Source organism: Pleurodeles waltl, chromosome 5, assembly GCF_031143425.1.
Source record: "Pleurodeles waltl isolate 20211129_DDA chromosome 5, aPleWal1.hap1.20221129, whole genome shotgun sequence".
Classification (NCBI taxonomy): Eukaryota; Metazoa; Chordata; class Amphibia; order Caudata; family Salamandridae; genus Pleurodeles; species Pleurodeles waltl.
Genome location: NC_090444.1, coordinates 890185919 through 890210287, shown reverse-complemented (window position 1 = coordinate 890210287; position 24369 = coordinate 890185919). Strand labels below are relative to the sequence as shown.

The 24369-nt window shown below is 44.4% G+C and overlaps 1 protein-coding gene across 5 annotated transcripts in view; it reads right to left on the bottom strand.

Moving 5' to 3' along the window:
- The window catches only part of LOC138296130 (PHD finger protein 7-like), a 1092052-nt gene that overhangs the window by 697396 nt on the left and 370287 nt on the right, over nt 1-24369 (bottom strand). For 3 of the 5 annotated variants that reach the window (XM_069234998.1, XM_069235000.1, XM_069234999.1), the window contains 2 exons: nt 13834-13915; nt 2223-2320 (listed from right to left, as the gene is read on the bottom strand). In XM_069234998.1, coding sequence (XP_069091099.1) covers nt 2223-2320; nt 13834-13915 — 180 coding nt within the window. The remainder of the gene's footprint in view (nt 1-2222; nt 2321-13833; nt 13916-24369) is intronic. The other 2 variants (XM_069234996.1, XM_069234997.1) reach the window with 1 other exon arrangement.

Sequence of the window (24369 nt, the reverse complement as noted above, 5' to 3'; positions counted from 1 at the left end):
CCCTAGGCGTGATGGCTCTGCCTTTTACTGGGTCCTGAAACACTTGTTTGGCGTGTTGTAACATGCCTGGCAGCATTGGCAAGCTTTGGTATTGGCTGTGAGTAGATGAAAGTTGTCCTCTATGGGCTCTGCATGCAATGCTACATTATGGAATGTAGCTGCCCTTGAAACCACCTGCATGTATGCAGTGCTGTCCTCAGGTGGTGACGGCCTTGCCGGGTAGCAATCAGGACTATTGTCTGAGACCGGTGCATCATACAAATCCCATGCATCCGGGTCATCTTGGGACATCCCCGTGTGTGTCGGTGACTGCATCATTGGGGGTGTTGCTACCGGGGATAGATGTGGCGAATGTGATGGCGATTGCTGTGGCGAGAATTGTGGTGGTGTCTTTTCTTTAGCCACTTTAGCTTTTGGCTGCATTTCGGATTCTTGGAATGCGAGCTTGCGCTTCATCTTTATTGGAGGAAGAGTTTGGATTTTCCCTGTGTCTTTTTGTATATGCAACCTCCTCTGCGTATGGTCTGGCTCTCCCATGCCCAGTTCTTGTTCAAATCTGTGACCTTGTAGTTGAGTTGAAAGGCCTTGTTCTTCTGTATAGGAGCCTGGTTTCGGCTCCGAGGCCGCATCTTTCGGCACCAAAGTCTTTGACAGTCTTTTTCAGCTCCGAGGAAACCTTTTTGACTTTCGGGGTGCCGAACTCTCGGTGTCGATTTTGGTCGGAGCCGGTATCTCGACCGGAGTCGGATGTCTTCGGCTGGGAGGCCTTTTACGGTGCCGTGGTCACTGTGTTTCCGGGTTTAGCCATGGCCTGTTGGCGGTGGCGTCCCCTTGGCCTTCATTATTTTGGAGTGAGTTTTTGGGGCTGTCCAATAGCATGTCCAATTTCCTTAATGGTTTAACAATGGGGTATCGCCTTTGTCGAATTGTCTGTGCACAGTAAAGGGTTCTGTCCCTCGTGCTAAAATCTGTTTTCCTATGATTGATCTTTACACGATGTATCACCCACCATCTTTTCTACTTATATATTAGTAACCTCATGTGTAAGAATTGCCATTTGTTTATGTTTCAGCCTTGAAAAAGTCCGTGAGGACGAAACACGTGTTGGCTGTTTTCTGATTTCTCACATGCTTTATATCAAGGATTAAAATATCTTTTGCAACTCTACTCATCTTGGGCTTTATATTTATATTATATTGTTTTGGAGTGCACTGGTCCTCTGTTCTTTTTCAATTTGTACCTCACAGCACGGGACAGAGGTGGTCCCTATGCGGGTTCCGCTTGTATATTCTGTGTACTCTTGAAACCCTTGGTGGTTGGGTTTCCTTGACCAGGTTGGCACCGCGCCTAAATATACGTTATGCGACTTTGAACTTGATTCGTTTCAGATGTGCGACATGAGCATTAACCACTTTTCTTCTAAAAACGTTTACTAAGTATCCTCTTTGTGTTCAGGAGACAAACACAGATTACAGACCAAGTGTTGGTCTGTATAAGGATACTTTCCGTGGCAGTTGGGGCAGAAGCGGAAGGGGGTCCGGTCCATGAGGTTTGAAGATGGACGCGGTCGGGCGTCCATCCAGGCCCCGCCAAGGAGTGGAAGCCCCGAAGGGCTGCCGGAGCTCTTCTTTCTTCGGTGTCGAAGTGCTAGCACTAACCCGGTACCGAGCACAAACAATACCGTAGAATTTTCCGATGGTTAACTATCTTTTCCGAACCGAAATACGGAGCAAAGAGGAACACGTCCGAACCCGATGGCGGAAAGAAAACAATCTAAGATGGAGTCGACGCCCATGCGCAATGGAGTCAAAAGGGAGGAGTCCCTCGGTCTCGTGACTCGAAAAGACTTCTTCGAAGAAAAACAACTTGTAACACTCCGAGCCCAACACTAGATGGCAGGATAATGCACAGCATGTGTATCTGCAGCTACACATGCCATCGAACATAAATATATATATATATATATATATATATATATATATATATATATATATATATATCAGGAGGTGCCAGTGACCTCACGCGACAACTTCCGGCATAGAGATGGAGCCTGCCACACCTACTGGTGCTGGAGAGCTATTACACAAGTTTCCCAATCAAGCTTGTGTCTGGGATATTCAAAGATGAGAATCTGCGGAGAGATCGAGTATTCACAATTACCAAAGCTAAGTGACTTTGCCTTTAAGAACTAAGCCAGGAAACATGAAGAAAAACATATTTACCAGGCAGTAGTAGTGAGCACTAAGATTTGTCTTTGCATCTGTTAATCTTTCCCCGTATTTTTCAATGTTGTCCTCTGTCCGACTACAGAAGCAGCAAGCTGTGAGAAAGCATATAATAGAACTGTAAACTAGCTTTCATAGTAATTTGTCAAAGAAAGATAAAACAAGTATATTACAGTATACTGCTGGTCATTTAAGCCACAAAAATCAGATTCTGCACCGAAGTAGCAGGCAGTAAATTATAGACAATAGAACTATAGAATCTTACTCACCTGTTGATAACTTTGGCTTTCCTACTCTTTTTCAGTAAGTAGCATTTCATAATTATCCCCTATGCACCACTGGTATTATTAACACATGTCTCATTTGAGCCTCTGGAGACCACTGAGTTGCTGAATACAGCCACCTCGATACAAATGCGCCACACACTCATGGTTCTCTGCTCAGCATTATGATTCAAATAATTCCTTTTCTCTCTAGAAAAGGGTACTAGAAATAAGATAAAGCCTTCTTTTGTCACAAACATGTACCCTGTATCTGAAGTATGCCAATATCCTCCTTTTAAAAAAAAATATAGGGCCCGATGTAGATGTTGGCGGTATTACTGCCAAGCCACATTGGTGGCGGGTCCAAAAAGATCGTCCCATCCGCAGTCTCCCGTCCACTGAATTTAGATGTTAGCAGTTGGGAGACAAAACTCCACTGCGGCGGTTTCCAAATGCTGGCAGACTGGACTCCTCTGCCATCAGGCTGGCAGTGTACCTGCCGACCTGGTTTAGATGATCCCCTGCAGGTGTGACGGTAGCGGTTTAGCGATTGGGGGGGGGAGGGGGGGGGGTGTGTCCCATTGGATATAGGTGTGCTGCATACAATGTATGCGACAACCTAGGTCCACACATATTACAACCCCAAGAACAATAACAAAAACATACTTATATGCATGTTGACAGTCAAGTGTTACGTGTTACCCTGCATGTACATGTCCCATGCAGTCATCGCCTTCTTGTGCGGCGATAGCAGTTTTGGTGTCCTTTGTGCTCAATTGTCAGCAGTATTAGCAGGGGTCCTCCTGTTTTGTTCCTGTGGAAAAGATAAAACAGGGGTGCAGGAGGGTTTTCACCCCCATTGCCCCCAATCTTCCAGCCATAGGGTAGAGGTTTGCCCACCACAGTCAGCCTGATGGTAAGGCAGATCTGAATCTGCTCAGCGGGTACAGTGGCTGCAGTCCCACCGCTAGCCACTGTTTTCCATTATTCTATCGATGAGGGATCCCAAGCCTGGTGGAGTTGGTGGGATTGTCGATCTTTCGTCGATGGTCCCGCCAATACCTGAATATGGCACGCAGACCACCAAGGCAGCGAGCGGGAAATCCGAAGAAAAAGCAACGGCAGGACGGTTACCACCAACATCTAAATCAGGCCCGTAATTTACCACAGATCCTAAAATCAAGCCTCACTACCACAATGAGTGACCAAAAAAGTAAACTGGACTAAATCATTTCCTACAGGACCATGAATCGTGATTTAGAATTTAAAGGCAACAGTCAGTCATAGCCAATATCAGGTAGGAACTTCTCCTTTCCATGGAAAAAGATAAGTCAGTGAATGTGCAGTAAGATAGAGTGTCCACCAGAAAGAGTGTTAGCGAAGGTAATTAACCCGTTCTTCTGATGGATACTTCTAACCTCTGATTTCTCACCTTTTAAGCAGATACATGCTGCAGTGATAGTCGGCTCCAATACAAGTGGCTGCTGCCTCTCCCCCATGCCCAATGCCTGTGGAGTCTACCTCGTGATGGAGGCAGTGATTTGACAGTCCCCGCTGCCGGGACTATTGCTTTGCTCAATCAAAAGTCCCTCGATACCCTGAAGTGAGCGCGTGAGTGCGTACCCACCTCCCTGCCCCCAGCATCCTCACAGTTGAACTTGGGCCCCCACAGTGGAAGACGGTGAAGCAGCATTCACCTGGGGCCTAGACGAGCGCTGCCTGCGGCTGCCAAGAGACCCATGGAAATACGATCGGAGGGCAGAGGGGTGCGCCGTGGACTAGCGCTATGGGAATGTACTTTGCGGCCTACGAACGCACCATGGGCATTCTTGATATGTACGGGAACTGGGGGGTGGAAAGTCTGACCTAGGGGCAACCCGGAAGAGCGTGATCCATCTCAAGACCACCATAAGATTCCAGGTAAGCAGAATCGAAGGAATCGGAGGGGCCCTGCTGCTCCCAGAGAGACTGACTACATGAGAGACCCACTTGGCCCTGTGGTCACAGCACACATTGCACTGAATGACCAGGCACTGAGATTTCTCTGGCCATTGTTGAGAGAGATAAGGGGCTGGGCCTGACTTGGCTACAAAGAGCCACGGCAGGGTATAACTTCGAAACGTGACACACAGGCTCTCCTGGTGGCAGTGGCCCCTTGCCCCTGCAAAAGAGAACATGAGTTGGCTTGGCGGGAATTCAATTTGACTAGCAGATACGAACTTTCTCCTTGCTTGGGGAGAGCCTGAACTACAAGCCACAGACTCCTTAGCAGCACTAGAGCCGCTGGCTGCCATTTGGCCCCCTGGAGGGGCTGCGAAAAGGACGCTGAAAACCCGCTCCACGGGACAAACTTTCTCCTTGCTTGGGGGGAGCCTGAACTACAAGTCCCAGACTCCTTAGCGGCACTAGAGCCGCTGGATGCAATTTGCACCCGAAGGCGTGGTGAAAAGGACACTGCAAACCCGCTCCGCTGGACGCACCCGGGCAAAGACTGGGCCAACAGCAGGCCCGTCTGCGCCCGTCAGAGGCCAGAGGAGGCTGGGCATACCTTGTTTTTTTTTTTTTCCTTTCTTTTTGGTCTGAGGATTTGTATAAATCCTTTCTAGATTAGTAAAGATTACTCAATATAGCAAGTACATGTTATATATACAATGGGGAAAAGGAAGCACAACCAAGCAGGGAACTGTATTAATATCAAAACCCCTAGTACTACTAATATGATTACTAACTATCTTACAGATGCAATGGGGAAACTTAATGAAGAGATCATTAATGCTGAAGCACGTTTAGTGGCAACCAAAAACATTCTACATGAGGCCATGATAGAAGTGAGAACTGAGGCTGTAGACTCGATTATTGAACTAGAACCTCCAAAGGAAAGTATTTTTGGGGCACTCTCTAGGTCTTCTTTAGGCCCATTAGCACACACTGACACAACAGTAGAAATTGAACGGCTGAATAGAATAGGTGACCCAACCTCTCCGCCACCGAAGAAGAGTAGTAGACAGATAACTAAATTGAATTCCATAACACCACCACAGCCTTCTAAGAGTGGTAAAATAACCACTGAAGTGCATGTAAGTTACCCATTATTTGCACCATTAGGCCACGATGGTCCCCTATTAAAAAGTATGGAAACCTTGTTTAAGAAATTACATAGTAAATTAGACAATATAGAGTCCAAAGTATTGTCAGAAATTAAGGAGATAAAAGAACATATTAGTAAGATAGAAGTAAGTGTTAACTCAGTTATTAACTCTAAAAACTTGGCCCCTGCTTGTGATATTCCTCCAAATGAGAATCAAGTGAATATAGGTACAAGGAATAACACAATGACAGGGAATGTGGACTCTAATAGAAGAGGCACGGAATGCTGTTACTACGCACAGAGGGAATTATCTCAACTTAAGGCACCTATTATTAATTAAGAGAGGCAATTAAATGTAAACCATAAGCAGCAGACTGCGAATAGAGATAGATCTGTGAAAGAGGTCTTCCAACTAGCCCCAGATGCAACTCCATATACAATCATTCTTAAAAACTTTCCCAATCTGGGACCAAATATCGTTGAGATCTGGCCAGAAATACATAATCAAGTAGTACACTGGATGTCGATGAATATATGTGTCCCAGATATATTATTTCATGAAATTTTATGTGCGAGGCGAGTCCAATGGTTAATTTTCGTGATCCTCGTTTTGTGGGTAATCTACTACTAGATTTAGAAAAAAGACACTGAACCTGCAAAAGTAAGAGAAGGGAGATTATGGCTGTCCCTCTGGGGTACTTCTATGGAACGCTGAATATTTTAGGTGCAAGATGCACAGGGGATACAAGGAAAGTACCTAGTAATCCGGATGGGCATGATAACTTATAGTGTCTCAATCGATTTACCCCCTTGAGTAATATGGAGGATCTGGATTGACAACAGGAGGATATGATTAGAATTGGGATACCCACTCTTGATGAAATACTAATCACCACAATAGAGTCAAAACTCAATATTCTGAGCTGTAACAGTAATGCTGAGTCTGATGGGAGGTCCTTAATAAGGGACTCAATTATTTGCATGTCGTGGAATATAGCTGGGGTAAGATCTAAACTGGCTGATAAGGAATGGCAGACTATAATAGGTTCATCACATATTATCTGCCTGCAAGAGACATGGCATATGGGATCCTTCTAGATTGAAGGATACTCCGCATTCATTACACCAGCTTCCTCTCCATCTAGTGGGAAAGCCAAAGGAGGGTTAGCAATACTGATTTCAACATTAGTACCGTTCATATCAGTGAAATCCTTCCTTGACTCCCCTTATTATCAGTTTCTATACTTCCGGATAAATGGCATCATAGGAATTGTATTAATCAATTATTATAATAATAAATTTGATGATACCAAAAAAGTAGTGGCATCGAGCCTCCAAGACGATCTACAGCTATTTCTAAATGATATAACATCTACATATATATTGGTATGAGCTGGAGATTTTAACATCGGGACGTGCCAGACTACTATAGGAAAAATATGAGGGTTTATCGATGATGGGGGAAATGCCCATTCTTACTTCTTACATAATTACTATGGAACTGTATTGAATGAAATGATATCTAAATACGATCTAGAACTGGCGGAACAAGAGGGGGCCAAGGGAATGAAGCACCCAACGTTTATAGAAAGAGGACATTTTTCAACTATTGATCACATACTAATCTCTAGAAATAATGTAGGTATGATTGAATCTTTAAAGATTAAGCCAACCATATATAGTGACCACTACCCTTTGTTACTTCCTATGAGATTAGCCAAACCTTACAACACAGGAGAATGATTAACAGGAAATATAGGAATAAAAAGGGAAAATGGAATTGCTATAAAATGGACTGGGATAAATTAAACTAACTTGATGACAGAAATTGTGACCCGATAGACTAGAAATTCCCATATGTCCAGAATTCAATCAAAGCCCACTTGAGACTTTAGTGTCCTTCAATCAACTTAGTAATGCTATAACAGAGAGCCTAAAAGCAACACCTGGGAATGAAAAGAGTAAAATCGGGATGGTTTGATCATAATTGCTCATTAGCAAGACAGGAACTCAAGCGAGCCCTGCAGGCCCGTCCAAGAATCAGGGAAGAAGTAATTAATAAACGCTCCAGCTTTAAACATGCATTGGAGACCAGGAAGGCACAGCTGAGAGTTAGGGCTTGGGATAATCTTGAGCAAGCAGCAGCACTGAGAGATAGTACCTTATTTTGGAAACACATCAACCAACCGTTCTTAAAAAATAGAGATGCACTTGAAATTACCGTACAAGTATCATCGGCGGATTGGCTCTCCCATTTTGGCATAATATTCAATCCAGATCACCTGATTATGCATTCTTTGAATACCGGGATAATTGAGATCAAGCCTCCCTTTTTTAAAGCGATTAGTTTAGAGAAAGTGAGATCTGCCACCGGAAGATGCTCAAAAGTAAAGGCACCGGGCCCTGATGGAGTGCCAGTAGATGCTTACTTGACATATTTGGATCTATGGTGCCCTATTTTGACTCAAGTTTTTCGGAGTGTGGCAAGGGGATATATTTTAACATCATGGACTGAAAGTCTAATTGTTCCTATTTTTAAAAAGGGAAATAGCAGTGACCCCAAATGCTACCGAACTATTTCCCTTTTAGACTCTTCAGTCAAATTGTTAAGGAGAGTACTCCTGGGAGGATTAGAGTCATGGGCAACCAGAAATCATATACTCACAGAGGCCCAATTGGGATTTAGACCTGAGGCTGGTACCTTGGAATAGTTAATACATCTTGAATTTAATAATAGGTAAATACACAATAGCAAAAAAGGGTCATGTGTTTCTCTGCTTCGCAGATCTTAGCAGTGCATTTGATTTAGTGAACCATGCATAGTTGTGGAAAGTTTTAATAGATTTGGGTGTGTCCCTAGATATAATTAGTTTTCTGGCACAATTGTACAACCATTTAACAGCGCAAGTGAGATATGGAAGAAATGGTGAATGTACCCCAGGCTTTAGGATTGGGAGAGGCATACGTCAAGGCTGTGTTTTAGCTCCACTTCTATTCTCCCTCTATATCAATGGGGTAGATGCCCATCTAAAAAACATGGCAGTCGATACACACAAAATAGAGGAATGTCCAATCAATAGCATTACGTATGATTCCGCCCTTTGGGGCTTAATGCCGGAGATTCAGTTATCACAAGCATTAGAGAATAAATTCCTCTGTAGACTATTAGCCGTACCAAATACTACCTCAACTTATATGGTACCTAGGGAATTAGACTGCCCCTATGTGGAAGATTTAATCTATACCAGTGCCCTATTGGCTTGGCATGGCATTTGGGCCAAAGAAAGGACTCGATTTATGAAAAAGATAATCAAAGACTGCCTTACACTAGAACACTGGGAACAAATCCCATTGTTTTCGCATTTAAAAGATCTGGTGAAAAGCATAAACCTGGATTCACACTTAGACAATCCAGGTATTATTCTCAAATTTAGTAAACATGAATTAAAAAATCAATTAATGGAATGGAGGGACAGTGATAGAGTAAATAGAGAATGTAGGAAATTGACATTAGCAGTCTATATGACTGAAGCCAATGATTCAATCCAAAACTATTTATTGACAGTTGTAAACACCCAAGACAGATTTTACCTAACCCAGATGCGTTTTAGGACACTGCATCTTTTAGTAGCCTTCCCAAAGATGAGGATATGGACTAAAAGTTTACCAAGTGTCCCTGTGAGGGATGTTTTGCACAATCTACGATGCACTTTATAATATCTTGTAGATTTTATCATGAAATTAGGAAATATTTTTTAAACCTCTATTTGTCACCAATAAATTATTTTATTGTAGAGGAGCTTTTAACTATCTATGTCAACTGGACACTAAAGAGAAATGTGATGCAGCGAATTAATTTTACATGCTATCGAACAGAGGAAAAAACTGATGCATTTAGAAACCCTCTGCTACGAGAATGAACAATGGTCCAACTAATTGTAATGAAGGATTTTATTTATTATCAAGGTTTTGAAGCACTTTATTGTATATTATTTTTCTAAAGGGACTGTATATCTTTTATGGAGTAATATCCGAATAAAGATTGATTTGAATTTGACTAGCAGAGAGGAGCAGATACAGGTTACCAGAGAGGTACCCCAACAACCACAATTGTGTTCCTTGAGTTGTGGGGCCTTTGGAAGGCACATTGGAAACTACTAGCGGGGACATGGTCGGCCTGACACAGGATACCCCAAGGGCTGGCCACACGGTTATAAACAGGGACGTGAGCACTGTCAGGAGGCACTGGCGTTGTGTCCTATGGGGCTATGGTAAAGCCTAAAGGAATGGGTTAAGTTCATCAAACTAACAAAATGGATAAATATGCCATAACTAAGCCAGCCTCTGCAGCACCAGGATAATAGACAGAACACGCAGAGGAGACAGAGCCCTCACTTAGAGACAATCATGGCTGCTATACGCCACCTCAAAGGTAGCATTGAGCCAAGCTGGATGCAGTAACTGCTGATGTTAATCTTCTCAGGGCAGATTTTAAGAAGATCTCCGAAAAAGTAATTACAGCCCAATCCCATATTAACCTGCTACAATCTACATCCAAAAGTGCAACACCTCAAGAAATAGCATGCCATCATGGCCGCAACAATCGAGGACCAGGAAGGCAAAGGCAGAAGAAATAATATCAGGGTGGTTGGGGTCCAGAGGGAGTGGAAGGGCCCAATACTGACCTCTTCCTTGAGGACCTTATGGTCAATACTCTGCGCCCCAGACACCTCTCAAATGTATTCTCTATCGAATGTGTGCACAGGGCACGCATCCCACCACCAAAACCCAAAGCTCTGCCACAAACGGTCATAGCAAAGATCTTAAACAACCACAACACAGATGCCATCCTGCAAGCTGCCTGCTCACATGGCGATCTGACTTACAAAAATGTGACTGTGTGTTTCTTCCCAGACTTCACCCTGCAAGTACAGCGCCAGCAGCAAAGCTTTAAGGAAGTCAAAAAAGCACTGCGTGCCAAAGAACTTAAGTACATGATGCTATACCTGGCAAAGCTGCGGGTAAAGGCGTATGGCAAATCGTGGCACTTCACCACTCCAGAGGAGGCCTGGGAGTGGCTGAAGGGATGGCGGTCAACAGTCTGAGAGAGGGGCAAAGAGGGAGCGCCAGACCAACTGAATGGATGATGGGAGACCTATTCATAACAAGGACCTGGACAAAAATAGGGGCTCAAGGAGGCACCTGAAATCATGACCTTAGGCCTTCTCAGCTAAGCCCAGTCACTTAACAATGTTGGCCTACCCAACGGAAGATGAAGATACAGAAGGACATTAGTTAAATGACTTGCCGTCAGGTATTCTTATACTGAAGATGCCTATCCGGGTGTAAGACTGGGGGAGGGAGGCTTGATTATGTGGTCATATTAACAGTGATCAGGGAATCCACGACATGCTACAGGGGTACATCAACATATACACACCAGTTCAGTTTATTGGGGTGGGGCCAACTAACCTTAGCTAATTGTATGATAATGCTGGGGAGACAGGCGATCTACATGTTAGGGGGTCGGGTCGTTCAAAACCTACTATGCAAGGTAGCAGGGTAAGGGGAGTTACATTGTTGGGACACCAGACACCAGTTAGGTTTTGTTTTATCTTTGATGTTTTTTCTATTTCTCAGCTCAGTGGGCAAGAGCATACAGAGTCAGGGACCAGGAACACACTGGCATGAACTAGGATCACCACTCTACCACGACACAGACGGGCAGCCCAATATACATTTGTTTTTATTACTTTTATTTATAACACCAACAACATTTTCCAACTGGAGGATACGTGTAAGAAATCTTCCACATATGATGCCCATGTCTGCATTGAATACCCTGATTACATTACATTTGGCACAGTCTCTTTCCGTACACTCAAACACAGGCAGGGAATAGCATGTAACGTATTATCCCACATACTCAGCTTTACAAAATACAATGTCTATTAACATTCCACCCACTCAGTCTACTTTCATTGCCTCACAATCCCCCTCCCCCCACCCCCGCGGGACCCCACATTTAACAACAACGAAGATTCATGCAGCTGCCTCCTCCAGTTGCTCAGGATTAACATCCTGGGCCTCCCCTGTCTCCTTCCCAATCAAATACTTTTGATATGGACCCCAATAATTCTTTGGACGGATTTGTGGCAGAGTCAATTCATTATATATATCTGTCTGGGTGTTACAGTAGGTCATATCTCGGTGCCAATCACTCAATGTGGGTAGTGGTCCCCGGTCCCATCTCATCGCTTCACGGCATTTTGCCAAAAGCATGCCCACGGCAATCAACTTCCTTACCTCCTTATCCACCTCTCTATCATATCCCAACTGTGCCAACAATGGTGTGGTCTTGAGTCCTAGGTTTGTTGTCTGTTCCAATTCTGCAAACACCTTCAACCAAAATTTGTGGATCTGGGCAATGCCATGCCATATGCAGTAAGTCTGTTTCCTCAGCTCCACATCTTGGACACTCCGCCGAGTCACGAAGACCAAATCTTCTTAGTCTTGTGTGGGTGTAATATACACGGTTAAGATATTTAAAGTGAACCAATCTGTGCCTCCCATTTAGGGACACTATTTGCGACTTCAAGTGACAATACTGCCATGGATCATCTGATAATGTGGTACTCATGTCCCTCTGCCACTCTAGTCTGCCTTTAGTAACCCAGGTTTACGTGCCTCCTGTGCAAAAGCATATAGTTTAGTCACTAATTTCTGACTCTTGGATCAACCAAGTGAGAGCCGGAGCTTAGGGGGCTCCTGAAGGCCATCTCCGACTATCTCTCGGAAAGCATGTAGAGCTCTATAATATTGGTATGCCATGAGCGAAGTCCTCGGTGTTGTGTGTGCAGTGTAATCTTCCCAAGGGAGCATGCTGCCATCCCGAAATAAGACACCCGCCTTGCGTATACCAAGCTTACCAAGTGTTGCAATTGCACCCTTGTTTTGGCTTAGTGGGAACCATGTACACCACTCCACCCTTGCCCGTAGGGAATACAATAGAGGAAGTGGCTATCAAGTCATTAACTTGGGCCAAGTGTGTGTCGTGGTGTCCAATGAGTCTATGACCCCATACCACCTCTGAAGGAGGAGAGAATAATTGCTGCTGCAACTGGTGCTGTTGCGAAATATCCTGCTTGATATATACATGGGGTGCATCATGTGGACCATGTATCCAACTATGCGCAATGATGCCGTGTGCGACCTCATAATAACTCTCTAAGTCTGGAGCCCCCAGCTCATATGGTAGTCTGAGCACGTCCCACCGAACTCAGGGTTGTTCCCCGGCCCAGGCTAACTGAACCAGCAATGATCTCAGCACCCAAAATGTCATTTTGGGGAGCAGTATAGGGACATTTTGGAATAGAAAAAGAAATCTCAACAGAACTACCATTTTCGTAAGAGCTATGCATTCCAGGAGGGAAAGGGGAAGTCTAATTCATCTGCCCATGACCTCAGACAATTTTTGTATTGCTCTGCCATAATTCTCAAGTAGTACCACCGATGGATCAGTATGTAACTGAATCCCCAAGTATCTGACAGAATCCTCTGTCCACACAAGTGGGAAGTCCATCGGCACAGGGGTCGTAGCAGGGGTAAGGGGGAAAATGATAGATTTTCTCCCTTTAAACCAGAGAAACCTCAGAATAGGACCAAGTTGTAAGTAAAGGAGAAAGGTTGTGCTCCGGCTCGCGTACATACAGCAGAGTGTCATCTGCATAAATGGAAATCATCAACGTATACCCAGGAAATCGGATACCTCTAAGTCTGTAGTATTCTCGCATGGCACATGCTAATAGTTCCGCCACAAGGGCATATAAAACAGGAGACAGGGGGCACCTCGCTGAGTTCCTCTGGTAATTTCTATAGTTGTGGAAATGGTCCCGTAATTCTCACCCGTGCCAAGGACTTTGTGTAAAGGATCCTCACCATTTGGAGAAACACCTCTCCCACTCCAATACAACGCAGCACCGCAAACATAAAATTGCATTCGACAGGGTTGAATGCTTTCTCTGCGTCTAGGAACACCGCAGCAGCCCGCACCATGGGATCTATATGCTACAAAATACCAAAAATAGTTCTTAGATTCATTGTTAGTGAGCGGCCCGGAATGAAGCCAGACTGATTCTGTCCCACCACCGTGGGAGGAGGGGGGGCAGTCTATTTGCAAGAATTGTAGCATATATTTTCATGTCTACATTCAATAAAGAGATGGGCCTATATGAGGAACAGTGCCAGGGGGACTTACCGGGCTTGAGTAGTGTAACAATTAGAGCTTCCCTCATAGTTGGCGGCATAATGGCATCGGCAGCAATTTCTTGGAACAGGATCTGCAAGTGAGGAATAAGGATCTCTTGGTATGTCTTGTAAAATGTCACCGTAAGCCCATTCATGCCCGGGGCCTTACCAGCCACCATTTCCTGTATCACTCTACGTATCTCGGACGGGTGCAATGAGGACATTAGACGCTCTCTATCATCACTGGTGAGCGATGTCATAGTAATGTGTTCCAAAAACACGATATACTTAGACATGTTAAATGTTTTAAAAATAATAATAATAATCTTTGTTTCGGTACATGTGGCCCTAAAAGCACATCAAAAATTTGAGAGCAGTAAGTGCAACTTACAGTACATTAAAAAAAAATCAATAAAAACAGTAAGCACGTCTAGTAATCACTAACTAAAACACAGTATATAAAAAGATAATTAAACAATCTTAATTCCCTACAAAGGGCACACATTCCAACCATGATTTCTGATATAATCAGACGTATCTGTGTAGGGTACCAGAATTTCGGTTTTAATATCTAGTAGTGTTGCCCTTAAAGCATCTTGAGCACCCCCGAGCCTAGGTTCTTACCCATCCCAGTACATTGATCATGACAGCCGCAAGATTACACAAAAAATAAATAAAAACCTAAGGGCCAGATGTACCAAACGTTTTGCGACTCGCAAACGGCAAAATCTGCCGTTTGCGAGTCGCAAAACGCATATCCCAATGCAGAAATGCATTTTGCGAGTCGTTACCGACTCGCAAAATGCATTTCAGACTCGCAAATAGGAAGGGGTGTTCCCTTCCTATTTGCGAGTCGCATTGGGATGCAATACCATTTGCGACCGCATATGCGGTCGCAAATGGCATCGCAGTTACCATCCACTTCAAGTGGATGGTAACCCAATCGCAAATTGGAAGGGGTCCCCATGGGACCCCTTCCAGTTTGTGATTGCACCCCAAAATATTTTTTCCCAAGGGACCACTCCCTGCCCTGAAAAATCCGAAACTAAAGGTTTCGGTTTTTTTTTGTAGTGCAGCTCGTTTTCCCTTAGGGAAAACGGGCTATACTTAAAAAAAATAAAAACCTGCTTGATTGACAAGCAGGTCGCTAACATGGAGGCCTGCTGACGTCAGCAGGCCTCCATGTTAGCGAGTGCCCATACTCGCAATGGGGCCGCAATTTGCGACCCACCTCATGAATATTCATGAGGTGGGTCATTGCGACCCCATTGCGAGATGCAGAAGGTGTCTGAGACACCTTTCTGCATAGCAAATTGCGACTTGCAATTTGCGAGTCGCACGGACTCGCAAAGTGCAAGTCGCAATTTGCAAGCTACCTACATCTGGCCCCACGTTCTTTCTGCAAAGGTAGAAGCTAAAAGTATTTACTTGCCTAGCGCTAGTTCCTCACTTGCAGTTGAAAGAATGTCTGGACTATAACTAATTAAATTTGTGAGCTCTGGGCTAGGATCTTGGCTCGCTTGTGCCAGACAGCAAGAAGGAAGCGAATTACTGAGTAAACAATAGGCTCTGCTGTGTTTGTTATAAATAGGCGTAAGGCCACCTGATAATCCCCAATCTCCAGGGTTAGACAAATAGGCCTAAGCCAACACTACCTTATTTTTCGATAGCCTGGATATACAATGACAATGTGGTTCACTGTCTTGGGCACAGTTTTGCAGATCGGGCATAGGGCAGATATGCCTCCTTCGCGCCAAGAACTGCAAAAAGCATTCAAATGTAAACAGCCGCATCTGAAAAGCAAAAAAAGGCTTTTTGCCTATTTGAGGGGGGAGGGGTTTATAGTATCCAAAACTTCTTTGAACATCGGTGCTGGTTTGACCTCAAAGAACTTTTCAGTTACATGGCCCTGGTTGGCCCTTGAATATTGGTGCACCAAGATGTAATGCCAAAATGCCGACTTCATGACCTGTTTGTCCGATTTGATCAGGGTTCCCCCAAAGTGCATTGAGCATCAATGTCTTGCACCAAGTATGAACAAATCTCAACCAAGGTACTTTTAGGGCATGATCCAATCTTAATAAATCACTTACACACGCTCTATAAGGGACCAATTCAGGGGTAGACCAGATACGAACCCAATAAAGAAGAGATTTCAGCTGGATGAGGTCAGACACCCCGTTGGTGTCCAGATCAATGTGCAAGGGGATAAACAGGGTGCTAATTGGAACAGCCACTAGAGCTTGGTACACTCCTAGATTTCATAGCCGTAAATAACAGCATTCAGAGCCCTGGCACGATAAGCCTCGAGGGCGGGTGAAATGGAGCAGGTGGAATTCGCTCTAAAAAAACATAACATTGCATTAGACTTGTGCGTCAAAGTCAGGGAGCTCTTTAAGGTTTGGGGGTCCCACTTAAACTTATCTGACAGGGTGATTCCTAGATAATCAAAACACGACACCCTATCAAGGTTTTCATTGCCCTCTTTAACACTCTTTGTTCTAGCTGGGCACTTGCCAAAAAACATATATTTTGTTTCTGAACAGTTTATCTCCAATCCTCTTTCATCACAGAATAATCTAAACTTTGACAGCAGGTTCTGGAGCCCCAGTGGCGATTTGGAGATTAGCAACGAGTCACCTGCAGATGGAAGGATTGGTCTCCCCCCCCCCCATTCAAGGTGGAAGAGTCACTGACACACTGCCCAAGAAATTCAGTTACATCATTCATATAATGAGAGAATAGCGTGTGGGCCAGCATACAACCTTGGCGCTCTCCGCGGCCGATAGGGATTCCGGATGTCAGTTCTCCTTGCTCCTCTGAGCATACCTGAGCATAGTTCCCGTTGTGAAATCTAATCAAGATATCCACAAGGTTGCTAGGGGCGCCCTTGTTCCTCAAACCCTCCATAGTTTATCGCGCAGGATCAAATCGAAAGCAGCTCGGAGATTAACAAAAGTTACATATAACTTCTGCTGTCATAAGAGAACCTGCTTCCAGTGTAGGACAGATAACCTGAATACCTGATCAACAGAACTAGTCATTTGTCTGGAAACCTACCTGCAGGGACGAAAGTACTTCTTCACTAGCTAGTCACGTGAGCAGTTTGTCAAGCACTTGTCTCGCGGAGATTTTTTTGAGATTATCAAATAAGCTAATGGGTCAGTAATTGGCAGGGCAGCTCACGTCTCCTTTTTTAAAAAATGGAATAATGTCAGCCCCTTTCCAGGTGTCCGGCATCTTACTCCCCACTAGCTATTGCATTTGTTAACTGTTACATCACACTCAATTAGCACTGAAAGGACTCGCTGGAACGTGAACGGGTTCGGCAACAAAGTTAAACGTTCAGTGGTACTCCCGTACCTCTGTAGACATGCACCGGACATAATACTCCTACAGGAGACCCACCTTGAAAGGCAACCATAATAAGGTCATGGATTGCTATGGGTATACTCCATTAGCACTTGCAGGCTTCACCGCCAGTTACAGGGGCACGGGTATATTGCTAAGAAGCAGTGCCGTATAGCCCACGTCACACACGGACCGACCTCCTGGGCAAATGGGTACTTGGGAAGGGCAAACGTTCAACATCTGTTCAGTGCATGTTCCACCAAGGCCACATGCAGAGACTCTTAGTGCACCAGAGGCTCTCATACTGGAATTACCGCCTGGGATCCTTATAATGGGAGGGGAGTTCAATGCAACAATGGACCCAGTGCTAGACCGAGATTCTCAAGCCCTGACCGGAGGAGAACCCGTCCACTACAGGCCTTGGTGGAGGCCATGGGACTGGTGGATTTATGGTGTGAATATGACCCAAACCTAAGATACTTCACTTACCTTTCTGCAGCACATGGCAGTTACTCCAGACTAAAATCATGTTTTCACCCAGAAAACATATGCCACCCAATTTTGCAGTGCAACACCTGGGGCATATCTGACCACTCCCAGGTGGAGGTGCTCCTTTGCAGTCCTACAAGACATAACTTTACCTCCCAGAAGAGATCCCAGGTACTTGAAGGAGGGAGCCTTTAAAGACAAAATGCATGATCGAACAGACCTATACTTCTGTGAAAATGTAGGAACAGTCAGTCGATCTGTGTTTTATGTGAGGCTTTCAAAGTCACCCTGCATGGTCATATACAGGCAATGATGGGTGGGAGAAAAGACGGAGCGTTAAATACAGTGCAAGGCACTGGAGAATGATACTGCTAGTCTGGAATGGCGAGTGCTAGAGAGGGGAATGGGTGATTCTCAAACACAGCACCGACTACAGCTACAGCAACCCAAACTAAGGGAATTGGCTGAGCATAAAGCACATGTGTACACTGTAGCAACGCAGTGCAGATTTATGATGTAGGCAATAAATCAAGTACATTGATAGCTTGGTTGGATAGAAGGGATAGGAAGAGGAATTAGGTTTTAGTCAGTGCTTAATTTGGGCTGGTGGTTTTCGGTGTGGGCACCAGAACTTATTTTTGAGGGCCAGCACGTATTCTTCTGCCTCAAGCATTTCCTGCGAGCAAAAGACACACATGAGAAAGACAGAGGAAGAGAAAAACGAACCAGCGTCACAAAGGGAGAAAACAGAATGCTGCAAGAGTGAGCTGAAGGGACAGGGAATGGCTGTAAATGAATTAAAAAGGCCCGAGATGGCTTCAGGATTTCACTGTCCCAGTATTCCGTGCTTGCACATTTAATTGCATCTGCAGTGTGTTTCAGAGAAGAGCTTTAGGCACCGGCACGTTTTTATTTACAAATTAAGCACTGGTTTTAGAGATACAGGATGCAGAGGGTACCCGCTATATGACAGGCACAACAATAGCAGAAGCATTTAATAACATACTATGAGGGCATCCACGACTGTTAGGACTAAAGAAGACTGTGTTGCTACTGTCAATCTGTGATATAAAGCAGTGAACCCCAATCTGTGGTCTGGGGATCCGTGGGGGTCCAGAAGCCTCCTCAAATTGGGCCGTGGCTGCCTAGAAAATGAAATAATATGAACAGATTAGGTCCCCAGCTTTCAGTAATCACTCAGTGGGGAGAGGGGTCCCTAGATTCCCATAATGATTCCAGTATTGATAAAGTGGGAGTCCACAGAAGTCAAAAAGTTGGGAACCACTGTTATAAAGTATTGATAATTACTTTATGCGCAATTCTTCTCACAATGTATCCTGGTGACACTTGTATTGAAGCTGGTTCTTGTATAATGCATATTCTAAACATGCTAACTCATTTATGCTTAAGATACACAGAGCAACTGTTCAATAAAAAGAATTTTAAAAAACAAGAAAACAGAGCATGTATCTGAGTGAAAGGGCACAGGCCCAAGCTAAGCTAAAATATGTGTGCCCATGCAAGGCTCTAAAATGAATCCATGACACCCTCCCCATAGACGGGACAAAAATGCAAAGTTCAAGACCAAATAATACAATGCTCTAAAACTAAACACTAAAAGCATATTAAAATGTCATATAAGAGATAAAATGTTTGACAAGCAAGGCAGGCCAACAGATAGACCAAATTAAAGGACAATTTATTATTTGAAACCAGAAAAGCCAATGACCAAATTCAACAATAATTATGGTCCAGCAAGAAATCTCCAACGTCATCAATAGAAGAGACTAGGAAGGGCTAGACTTTGGCAGGATATAAGCTGACCAACGCAGTAGCTGGAAGGTCCACAAGCATATGTGTGCCTATGCCTCAGTTTTAGAAAAATCAGAGGGAGCAGCATTCCTTACAGTGCCAGATGCAGCATACCCACAAGGGGTGGTTCATAAGTTGCCTTGCATAACAACCGCAGTCTCAATTGGACATGTCCGTGAATGAAACTTCATCGAGAACACTAACAGATCCTTTTCCAAAGAAGGCACAGGCTGCACAGCAAGACACACCTTCGGTGTACACTCAATGAATCACCATAAGCAATGGAAAATCGGCTGCACACAGGTAAATATTAGTCGGAATGACAATGACCAATTCAGGCCGAGCTCTTCCAATAGCAAAGCTTCAAAGTACTGCATCATGCAGTCACGAAACAGGCGGGCTGGTGGGAGCTCCATCACTCTGCTTTGCTGAGATGGGTCAGCCATTGTGTATCAAAAATAGCAACAGCACTCAGTGCGCGCTTTGTAAATTGGATCAAACTGTTGTATACATTGCCTACTGCTAGGTTGCGCCTTAATGGAAGTGTTTCGGCTTCATTTACTGTTGCGCGAGGCACGCGTCAGGGATGCCCGTTGTCCCCCCTCCTTTTTGCTGCGGCGATGGAGCCTTTGGCGGCTGGGCTTCGACAGAAATATAATGACAGAGGGTTACAGTTCCGGCAGCGACCACTCCTGATATCACTGTATGCCGATGACATCGCACTATAGGTACGGAATCCAGACCAGAATCTGGACATGCTGTTAGATGAGATTGTGCGTTTTGGTACCTTTTCAGGCATTACTATTAATTGGTCCAAATTAATGGTTCTGCCTTTGACCCCTAAGGTGTCGCGATTTGATTCACAATACCCTCTGGTTTGGGAGGAGGGGCCAGTACGGTATTTGGGTATACAGCTGAGTTGTGATACGGAAACGTTATGGCTGGCTAACTACGGTGCTGCTCTGGCGTGGCTGGAGGGGAAAGTCAAGATCTGGCGGGCCCTACCACTATCGTTGATTGGGCGTATTGCCATTGCGAAGATGGTGGTCCTTCCGAAGTTCCTGTACCTATTTGTGAATCTTCCTCTTCCGCTCTCGAGAGGCTATTTAAAACGCCTGCGTTCTGCGCTGATTCGTCTGGCATGGGCGGGACGACGTGAGTGCATTTCTTGGGAGAGGTTGACGCTACCTTTTGAACTTGGTGGGCTCGCTGCGCCAGACCTGGAGTTATACTATCTTTGTGCTCAGGCGCACTTTGCGTATTACTGGCTGAACCCGATCCAATATCTGCCGCACTTGGCACCTGAGAGTGACTCTGTGTGGCCGGATGGCTTGATGCGTGCATTTGGTAGGCGCGTTCCATCCCGAGTGAAGGGAATCGACACGGTGGCATGCACAATGAGAGCGTGGGGAGTACTGATGCAGCGATCTGGGGTCACTGTGCCTTATGCTCCTTCTTTGCCAGTCCTGGAGATAGCTGATGTTCAGATGTATCGCAATGGTGGGGTACGTGGGTTTCTCGGAGAGGCTGGCTTGACTGAGCTGGGAGATTGGATGGTGGATGGTCGCTTGCTTGACGTCTCCGAGTCGCTGGCAGGTTGCGAGGGTATGGGGTTGCAGCACATGTATGCTATTCGAGTTCGCTCTTTCTTGCGAACCCGTTTGTGTGGCCCGACTGAGGCCCCCCTGGAGTTTTGTGCTCTGGAGGCCCTCTGCAGTGCGCAGTCGCCTAGCAGGCTGGTCACTCAATTGTATAACTGTATGCAAGAGCAGAGGAGTGGCTTTCGGGAATCTTCTAGGCTTGCATGGGAGAGAGATTTAGGGGAGCCCATCTCGGAGGCTCTGTGGTGTGACAGCTGTGCACATATGAGGGTGTTATCCCCAAATTATAGGTTAAGACTGCTGCACTTTAAATTCTTGCATAGACTATACTATACCCCAGCGGGGTTGCATTCTTTGGGGCTAAGTGAGGATGCGTGCTGCGTTCGCTGTGGGGCGCCGGATGCGGGTTTTCTGCATTTGGCATGGGAGTGTGCGGATGTCTATGTTTTTTGGGTTGCAGTTATTAAGGCGATTTCTGAAATGGTTGACCTAGAGATATCTGCTTCTCCCAGGACTGCGCTGCTTGGGTGCGTGGAGGATATTCGGGTGACGCACAGGCGCTTGGTGGGTCTGCTTTTGCTGCTGGCTAAGCGTAGAGTTGCCATGTGCTGGGGTGGGTCGAGAGTGACGCGTAGTTCTGAATGGTTGAGTGATGCCGCTTTTTGTCATGACCAGCTGATGGTTTTCTGGAACTTGATGCCTGAAGGGTCTCGACCCAAAGATATTTGGGCCCCGTTGAATAAATTTTTAGCGGCCCGAAACGAGTAAGTGGTATAATAGAAGAAGGCCGGGTATGGGTCTCACTTCCTCTCCCTGTTCGTGTATAAGTCTGGGAAAATGTGGCTGGCTGCTATTGTCTAGCTGTGTACTTCACCTGCCTTTTTGTTTGTTTTCTTTGTTGTCCCCCCTTTATTCGATATGTTACTGTCAGTCCACTGCTGCTAGCAGTACGCCTCCTGGATTATTGATACGGACTTTGCCATTCGTCAATTGATGGGGAAATTTAAAGCAGAGCCCTTGATCCTATCGCTTAATGTGAGAGTATCTGTTAATTCCCCTTGCGAGATGTAACATTGGTATAATTGATGATGGCTATCTCATACACAATTTGCTGTACGGATGAGGGGGGATTGTTTGTGTTTTTGTATGTTCTATATGATAAAATCAATAAAAATATTATAAAAAAAAAAAAACAAATAGCAACAGCAGGATACTGCCAATTAAAGTCAAAGTTATTGGGAATCCACCAAACACACTCGAAAAGAGAGAATAGATGGCTGAAGGTATAACTCCAAATACAGTCTGGAAAGTACTAACAAATCCAGAATCAATCTCCTTAAAAAAAAAGTGTACAATCCCCATAGTATTCGTTGCATTAAATATCCTGCTCACCAATTCTCCAAAGTGTTTGGGGAAGTTGGTATTTAATAGGGACCTTGCTAGTTGGAGGTCATAGGTCTCACAGCTGATGTCAGAGCCACGTTTGTGAAACAATAGCGCCTTTAATCTGCTCAGCTTGTCAAAATTTACATTTGGAGTAGTGATGCGCGGCCCCATTTCTGCTTTTTTTTTTATCTCTCATGTGGGGATCGGGGGGGGGGGGGGGGGGAGGGTATGGAAGGGGATAACACATGGCCACAGCAAATTACAATCAGGGAAACCGAAAACATGTAGGTGATTCCAGGCTTCGTTCCAAAACAGCCTTCATCACTCAGCGTTACATAACTTTCATTTTAATGTATCTGAAATACTAGGCGAATCAAAGAAAAAGGAGTACCCTTCAGAAAGCACGCCAAGTTTGTCACAGCCGCATTGCAAGTGCCATGCAAGGACCCCCGCTTCCAAATTATAAAATGGCCAACAGCAATCTCACATTCACTTCTTCTAAGTCAGACCTCTGATTTACCGTTCAAACATTTATATCCAAAGGCAGCTTCCACACCTCATGGATATAATTAATCACTCCATGTACCAACCATACTGCTGATGAAATTTCCACTACTTTAAAAAATAATTGTTCTAACTTTTCAATGTTAAGCATGATCTAACTTGCTTCTTTTTCACCCATTATCTGTTGCTGTCTTGTCAAATTCAATGTGGCAAATACCTCTGTGGAGTTAACGTGCTGCCAGGGCCTGCGGCCATTTTTGAGAACCTGCAACGTCCAACCCAACTGCATAATTGACCTAAGCTGACTCTGCCTATTGTGTAAAACTAACCTGTCATTTTGAATTATGTCTTTTGCAGATGACACAATGTTATTTAGTGTGTAAATAAGGTTGGATAATGTGTTCATACCATTATCGACACGGCTAGAGTCATCCATGTATTCTTTATTAATCTGCCTTAAACATATGTCAGTTTTCATTTGTGAAAGCTTCCATATCTCATTATATATGGTGTATAAAAAAATGTTTTGAGCATGGCTTTCTAGGACCTAAGAAGAAATCTTGAAGTCAACATTTTCTGAAAAGAGACTAAGGTATTCTTTTACAGCTGCTAATGTGGAAGAACGTAACCAATGTTGGCACATTTTGCCCACACTATATGACACCGGAGTGTTGAGCTTTGACTTAACAAGGGTCTGGACAGCTCACTCTAAAACCCTGCGTGGAGGTTACAAAATGCACACGACAACCATTTGTGTCCACTTGCCACAATAACAACTTCATCAACTATTGAACTGTTCTTTGTTGACATTTAAAAGTGTCTGCCAATTGTCAAATTTAGCTGGTGTAGGAATATTGGGCACATTCAGCTCTTTTATTTTTGCCAATCCAAGGCAAGTTGTTTGCTGAACAGTGTCATATAAAAATATAATTTGTAAGGGAATAAGGCATAATCTAAATAAAACTTCCCTACACTGTATTAGCTAATCTCATGTTCCCCATACACTCTTTAAATCAATCGTATTATGCCAAAAACTCATAGCCCTTAACGGCCAGCTGGGAAACAAAGGAACCAATTTGGTGTTAGTAAGCAATATTTTTCTCACTTTAGAAGGAGGTAATCTAAAATAATATAAGTCTGCATTCTTAGCATCATGCCCAGTAAAATATGCAAACTTGACATATGTTTTGGAACTCCTGCATTGGTGGAGCCGGGCAATGTTCCCATTGTGTCTAATTAAAAACTGATCTTGGGGTACAAGCTTGGTGCAGAAAGAAATGTCCATAATGATGGTAACAGAACATTTCCCCACAATTTGCTGCGTTCATGTAAACATCTTCACTTTCAAATACAGTATAATATCCAAGCTGCTGAGAAGGCATAAAATTAACTGTTTTTACATC